Source organism: Numida meleagris, chromosome 4 (genome assembly GCF_002078875.1).
Source record: "Numida meleagris isolate 19003 breed g44 Domestic line chromosome 4, NumMel1.0, whole genome shotgun sequence".
NCBI lineage: Eukaryota > Metazoa > Chordata > Aves > Galliformes > Numididae > Numida > Numida meleagris.
The window spans coordinates 50,464,004-50,471,915 of NC_034412.1; the positions used below are offsets into that span (position 1 = coordinate 50,464,004).

Here is a 7,912-nt window from a genome sequence, read left to right on the forward strand (position 1 = left end):
GCATGCACCAGGGGGAGGGACTGTATGCAAAGGAATTCCTGGGAAATTATGAATATGTAGATGGGTCCCAGGAAACCTGCTGAATATGTATAAGCTTGGCTTTTAAATATCTAACATTTCTGCCCATGGGTATGCGAGTTTGGTAGGGCGGTGACCCCCTCGCATCCAGTGTGGGTGCAGCACCATAATAAACATACCTGCTTTTTAACCTAATCTCGGGTTATGGAGTTTGATTCCGCAAATCAGCAACATCCCATCATCACACACAGTGCAGTTTCACATCCCTGATATTGCACTGTATTTTACATCCTCATCTCCTATTCAGAACAACTAGGGTGTGGAATTCGAAGCAATTTTTAACTGTTGACTTCCTCTACATTTAAATAACATCTGTTCCAGCTGTACCCATCCCTTCTTACTGATGTGCATATGGTTTCAGTCACTTCTGTCCCCTTCTTCATCTTCCTTATAATTCCTCCTAAACAACTAAGGGCTTCCTTTCCTTTGCCCCATGCAGAAAAGCATCAGCAAACCTTGCATTGAAGAAAAGTTTGACAGAGGAACTCAGCAACTAAAATGGGTTCTTCCCATGCTTTAAAGTAGGTTTCCAAGAAAAACATGGTTTTTCCACAGCCTGAAATGTGCCACAGACACAGAGAGAGAAAGGCACTTGTGTTTCCATGGCACGATTCCAGAGTTCTGTCCAAGCATTCAGAGTGGTCTGTGTGCTATCAATGAGTTTGATAAGGAACAGGCTACTGGCAGGGATTAAGGGCCCATTGAAATGGAGAGAAAGGATCTCATTGACTTGAGCAGTCCTTGGAATGGGCTTAAATGTCCTCTCCTGACCTCTCTCAAGCCATCTGGAAAAATGGCTTATAACCTTGTCTGTCCCTGCAGAGAGCAGATCCGGCACTGGAGTGCGGGTGGGGGGAGACACTTGGCTGGTCTCAAGTCAGACCAGTGTTTCAAATGCTAAACAGGAGGGGAATTGTGTCATTGGACAGCCTGTTTCTAGGGTGCCAGCCTGCTTGTTGCCAATGACAGTTCTCTTCAGTAAGTGTTGTACTTGCTTTTATGAATTATTTAAAAAAAAGCAAAAAAAACAGTAACCTGAACAAATACGAGAGATCATGCTTAGCTTGACTCTACTAAAAGGAACAGAAAGGAAGAACTACCTCTCTTTCACTCACAGTTCAGTAATGATTCCTATCTGATTTATCCAATTGCTCTAAATCCACAAAGTTGTGCAGCGTGTTTGGTTTCTGGACAGAAAAGAGACGGTGAGGACACGTTGTTCTGACAGGTTTGAAGGGATTTCTCAAGGACCTTGGTGGTTTCAGACATTACAACAGATCTCTGCTGAAAGTAGAGATTCTACAAAATGGTATCCTATTCATGTGAAATCAGAGCAAGTAGCCTTGCCTTCCACTGCACTTGAAAACATAGACTGAATGGAAGGGATCAAGACATGCATCAAGACATGCCCATGGTGCCAGAAAGACCTCTCACCTTTCAAATGACACAAACTCCACTGTCTAAAACCTGCTCTGAAGACATTATTAGAAAATACATACCTAATATGTGATTACAGGAAATATTAATTTACCATTGTGTGCTTTACCTAGACATTAAGAAACCCTGAAAACTTTTATCTACAGACCCTGCTTTACAAAATTAAACCCAGCTCTGCACGAAGGCCTCATGACTGGCCACTGCTTCAAGGTATCAGTTATTGGGCAGTATCTGCTCCTCTGATTTAATAAGAGCCCTTGGTGGATAGAGGGAGAGGGAAATTTAAAAAGCAGTGCACTAACCTGTCTCCAGTTAATGGCATAATGACTTTTGCCTGGGAGGAAAACACGATGAATGATAATCTCATCTTGGGGCTTTTAAAAGATGGAAAAGAAAAAAAAAAAAGAGTTTAGTCAAACAAAAAGTACAGATGCACAGCATTCTACTCACATACTCATGCTTCATTATTATCATCTTTATCCTCTAACTTCAGAAGAACACACTTTTGAACATAACCAAGAATGAGAAAGGAACTAATGTGTTTCTGCCCATCTCTCTTCCAGATCTATACTGAGAACCAAGTAGCAGAAATATTATTCTTTCCTGCCTGACTGAAATCCAAATCAACAGGTGCTGAACTTAAGAATTAGAAACTCATGTGACCCAACAGAACGTGAAATCCATGGGTTCTGATCTACCAACGCATAAAAAGTGTGCTTTTGTGGTCACTGGTATAAAAATAACCTGGAGCCATACACTCAGTGTACACTCTTGCTCTGGGGTATTACACATGGACACGTGCAAAAGCTAGTTACTGTGACACAGAGCCGTGTAACTTAAGATCAACCTCCATAAAAGGATCTAGGGAAATGGCATTGTAAAAAGCAATACTGTGCAAAATTATTTTTATTAAGGAATTAAATCTTTTTCTGGAGAAGCCTACCTGTCTCTTCCAGCAAGACTAAGAGGAATTACCTCCAGCCATTACTGGAAAATGCATCCCTTAGGAACTTACATTCCAGAAGGCCAAGATAATAACTTTCCTAAGGTAAGTTGTAACAACACCTGTCCTGCTTGCCTTTAATTTTTATTCACGCCAATTTCAATATATTTGGTAAATTTCATAAATCACTGTATGCATACTACGTATAATTCATGGAATCATCACTAATGTACTGGGTTACCATTTGTAAAGGTAAATGACCAAAAAATTTCAGTTAATTTGTGTCGATATAACTTAAAATTATTGACACTGTGGAAATAAAAGTACTGAGCAAACCTTTGGCTGCAGAGAACTTGGATATAAGATCCAGTATTGTAGTCTTACCCATTAAGGTGCTGAACACTAAAAGTTCTGAGTTGCTATAAATGCAGTTATAATCCAGGCTGTGAGTTATCAGCTGTATTAGTTGCTGTAAGCAGTTGCCCAATAACAAACAACGAAAATCCCCCTCTCTGTGGATTACACCATCCAACCCAAGCAATGTGAGACTTCCCTCTTTGAGACGCAACTCTCTGATGACCAAAACCTCAAAGTTACAACTTAACTAACTTCAGGAAACTGTCTTCTTCGTAAGATGTTCCATTTCCATTTGTGTTCCCAGCACCCAGGTGATGGAGGAACATTGTATGAGTACCAAGCAGCCCTGCACTTCAGAACCAAGATGCCCAGCACACAACACTGTCACTACAAATACTGCACTACAGACAAGCCAGAATGGTAAGCAGATGCACACAGGTCTCACAGCTCAGAGTTAATTCTTCAGTGAAAGCTTTTGCTGAAGAAAACTGCTACTAAATGGTTCTCTGTGGTTCTGCCCACAGCTACTCCCTTCAGTTTAAGGACGGCAGCCAGAGCTCCTCTCCACAACTGCTGCAAGGAGCAGTTTGGCTGTACAAGATGAGGAACTGGGATTTACACTGGACAAGCACCACCCTTTCAGTGGCACAAGCATATTTTTCATCACTCACTGCAAAAGAAGTGGTGCTATGGTCTCCTCAGGCTTTCTTTTTTGATATTAAACCTTATAAAACTTGCAAAACCTCAGGTCACCCACTTGAGTTAGGCAAGGTTTGCTTTGCAGATGACGGATGTGGGAAGTATTAAATTACTCAGCCCTATCTATATCCTTTTATTAGATTATAAGTGCCCACTGCACCTTTTTCCTTAGCAGAAACTGCCACACTGATGTCTGTGTGTGGGGGACTATTTGCTTCAATTTTTTTTTTTTTATTATTTTTTTTTTTTAAGGAGATGATACTGCACAGCCACCCTCATCTGGTTGCACTCAGCTGTAGCTAGCAGTGTTTGCACAGCATTCCTGCAGCACCCACGCCTGCCAGCTACACACAGAGCTGATTACACATCTGTACAACTTGAACACAGTCACCATGGCAGAAACTTCCTGGGAATTTGTCCAGGCCTGAATCACAGAATTGCAGGGATTGGAAGAGACCTCTGGAGATCCCTCAGCCCAACCCTCTCCTAAAGCAGTTCTCTGCAGCGGGTCATACTGGAAAGCGTCCAGGTAAGTCTTGAATGTCTCCAGAGAAGAAGACTCCACAGCCTCTCTGGGCAGCTGTTCCAGTGCTCTGTCACCCCCACAGGAAAGTTACTCCACATGTTTGTATAGAACTTCTTATGCTCCAGCTTGTGCCCCTTGTCCTTCCACTGCACACCACAGCAAAGAGCCTCGCCCCATCCACTTAAAGGCTGCTCCTTGTCACCTGCACCACACGTTCACACACAGACAGACCCATAACCAGGCAGCCTGCTTTACCTACAGCTCTGAATGCAATCTTCAAGACATATTCTATCAGAAATAAACCGTGAAGCTCACAGGGTAAAAAATAAAAAATAAAAATACTGGATGGCATCTGTAAGTCATTTGAGAGATGAAGTGTTTAGAGGTGCATGTTATCACCTTCTTATTCAGTTCTAAACACGAGGAGATGGAGTGAAAGTTTGCACTGTTGTGGGCACAGAAGCCAATCTCTCATTGCATTTGTGAAACACATCTACAGAGCTTACAGATGTTGGAAGGACCGAAACGCACCTCACAAACCGCTCCGTCAGCTGGTTGACGAAGTCGAATATCTCGTGCCAATTCTGTGCCACGCTCCCGGATCTGCAGAGAAACCCAGAGCACATTCAGCAGCCTTACGGACAAAGGGCAGAGGGCCGTTTCTGGGAGGGATTCGGACCGCGCGGAGCCCTTCGCTTTGCTCCGTGTCGCGGTGCCTCCTCCCTCGGCACAAACTTCCCGCACCAACAGCTGTCGCGGGGGAGGGGCGGCAGATGCTGCCCGAAAAACGGATTTTTTTCCCTCGGAAAACGCGTTTTGCCTTCAAACTCCCTCCCGCGAGCCGCGGGGGGGTAGATCACCCCCACGGCCAGGCCCCCCCTGCTCGCCCCCCGCCCGCACCCGGTGGCCGCCGGCAGACAAAGCGGCCCCGCGCAGTCTTACTTGTCCAGCACGAAGTACATGTCGAAGGCGCCGTGGCACGACGGCTGCTCGGCGGCCGGGGCCGGGCTGGCGGCGGGGAGCAGCAGCGGGACGAGGAGGAGGAGCGGCAGCGCGGGCCGCGCCATGGGGCCTCGGAGCGGCGGTGAGGGGACGCGGCCCGGCGCGGCCGTGCTCCGCTCGGCGCTGCTGAAGAGCCGCCCCCCGTCCGGCCCTACCCCGCCCTCTCCTCCCCGCGGCGCCCGAGGCGGGGGCCGGGGCCGGGGCCGGGCGGGTTCGGCGCGCCCCTTTGTGGCCCTCCGCCCGCCTCCCGCCCGTCGCCCGCCGCCGCCGCCGCCGCCGCCGCCGCCTCAGGCACCTCCTCCCCGCCGATCCCTGGGGTTGGGAGTGCTCTGTTCCGTAGTAACCACGGAAACTCCGGTTAAATCGGAGCCCGAGCATTTGGCATTGCCCTCTGACAGCCCGCGGAGCTGCCCCCTCGCTGGGACTCAGCCCGCACCTGGGCACGGAGCATGCCATCTACTGAACCAGGGGCCTCACATAGACTGTGCTGTCACTGTATTGTTTTTACGATTTTAGGTCAGTGCTCCCTCTGTGAGCTCTCACCCTTTGCCAGGGGTGCTGAGCACTCAGCTTTGCTCCAAACCAACACAAAGTTCTTCCAAGTCATAGAGCCAGGGAATCACAGAGTAATCACTGAAGCTGGCCATCCATGGCTTGCACAGGTGTACTCCTCTCTGTGTACAAAACCAGCTGGAGGGCTGGGCACAGAGCATGGTGGTGAGTGGAGTTAAATCCAGCTGGTGACCAGTCATGAGTGGTGTTCCCTATGGGTCGGTACTGCAGACAGCCCCATCTAATATCTTCATTGATGACCTGGACGACAGGATTGAGTGCACTCTCAGTAAGTTTGCAAATGACACCAAGCTGGGGGAAAGTGTCAATCTGCCTGAGGATAGGAAGGCCCTACAGAGGGATCTGGACAGGCTGGATGGGTGGGCTGAGGCCAATGGGACGAGCTTTAAGAAGACTGGGTGCTGGGTCCTGCCCTTTGGTCACAACAGCCCCATGCATCACTACTGGCTTGGGGCAGAGAGGCTGGAGAGCTGCACGGAGCAAAAGGACTTGGGGGTGCTAACTGACAGCCAACTGAACATGAGCCAGCAGTGTGCCCAGCTGGCCAGGAAGGCCAACAGTATTTTGGCTCATGTCAGAAATGCTGCAGCCAACAGGAGCAGGGAGGTGGTCATTCCTCTGTACTCAGCTCTGGTGAGGCCACACCTTAAGCACTGTGTTGGGCCCCTCACTGCAAGAAAGACGAGGCCCTGGAGCACGACCAGAGAAAGGCAGCAGAGCTGAGCAGGGTCTGGAACACAAGTCTTATGGGGAGCAGCTGAGGGAACTGGGGTTGTTCAATTTGAGAAGAGGCAGCATGGGAGAACTTTTTGCTAACTACAACTGCCTGAAAGGCTGTTGTGGTGAGGTGGGAGTTGCCCTCTTCTCCCAGATAATAACGATTAGACAAGAGGGAATGGCCTTAAGTTGCACCAGGAGAAGTTAAGGTTGGAAATTAGGAAAAATTTCTTCTCAGAAAGAGTGGTGAGGCACTGGCACAGGCTGCCCAGGGAGGTGGTGCAGTCACCTTCCCTGGAGGTGTTCAAGAACTGTGGAGATGTGGCACTGAGGGACGTGGCTGGTGGGCATGGTGAGGGTGGGTTGGTGATTGGACTTAGTGATCTTGGAAGTGTTTTCCAACCTTAATGATTCTGTGATTCTAAAATATCCAAGTCCTAGATCCATAGATTCGCAGAATATCCAAGTCATAGAACCATGGAATCACTGAATGCTCAGTCATAGACACAGAGCCACACAATGCCCTGAGTTGGATGGACCCACAGGGATCACCGAGTCCAACACCAAAACACCACCCATGTTTCCAACCATGCATGCTGACCAATTTCTCTCAATTTCAACGTGGTTGCCACTGAAACACGTCTATTCACAATAGACTGTGCAAAGCTAAATATAGAGAGAGCATTTGGTCTGAAGCATAAGCCGGATCCTTCGCAGTGAGCATGAGGCACTGCAGAAAGCGTTGCAAGAATATTATCCTTCGGATTTTGCCATCTGGGCCTTCAGGTTTTCACAGGAAGTTCAAATATGCTTTATAATCTTAAAATATTTTCTGAGGGCTAAAAAGATGCGTGAGTTTTCTCTGATGAAAAATTCCAGCCACAAGCTGCATAAACCAAAATTATCTTCCAAGTTAAAAATAAATGTCTATCCACTATTTCTTTGTTTCCTTTGCAGAGTTTTTGCCACAAGCACTATGTGACAAGCAACCAATGGGATTGGAATTAAAAAGGCTTATTCTTTTGTTCACCATTTTGTTTTGATAGCCTTTAGTGCAGGCAGCTTTGGCTTTTAGTAGACTGCATTCAGAGCTCCAGTGGTGGAGAGCCGAAGGTGTGCAGCTCTCCAGGTCCGCAGTCCTCAATACTCTTCAGGTTGGGGCTCAACTCAGCATTCTGTCTCATGACATCGTAGAATCACAGAGTATTCCGAGTTGAAAGGGACCCATAAGGATCATGAAGTCCAGCTCCTGGTTCCATGCAGCACCACCCAAAAATCAGACCGTATTGCTGAGAGCTTTGTCCATACACTTCTTATGTTCTGGCAAGTTCAGTGCCATGAACTGCCCTGGGGAGCCTATTTCATGCCCACCACTCCCTGATAAAGAACCTTTTCCTAACATTCAGCCAGACATTCCCTTGGTCTCAGGATGCGTTATGTTCTCCTAGCAAAATGATGTCCTGGGGCTCTCAGCTCTATCGCAGCTTGCCTCCCACCATGGTATCCATCACAGGAGCAGTGAGTCAATGAGGCTGTCCGACTGCGGGAAAACAAAGCACAGTTCAGTTTGTTATACTCAT

At 47.6% G+C, this 7,912-nt stretch overlaps 1 protein-coding gene across 2 annotated transcripts in view; it reads right to left on the reverse strand.

The window, feature by feature from the left end:
* Positions 1–5,179, reverse strand: part of ANTXR2 (anthrax toxin receptor 2) — a 107,307-nt gene extending 102,128 nt beyond the window's left edge. Inside the window, exons 1-3 of one of the 2 annotated variants that reach the window (XM_021394833.1) lie at positions 4,983–5,176; positions 4,572–4,643; positions 1,818–1,889 (exon numbers count right to left, since the gene is read on the reverse strand). In XM_021394833.1, the coding sequence (XP_021250508.1) occupies positions 1,818–1,889; positions 4,572–4,643; positions 4,983–5,107 (269 nt within the window). In that variant the 5' untranslated portion in view covers positions 5,108–5,176. Of the gene's footprint in view, positions 1–1,817; positions 1,890–4,571; positions 4,644–4,982 lie in introns of both variants that reach the window. The other variant, XM_021394834.1, reaches the window with a different exon arrangement.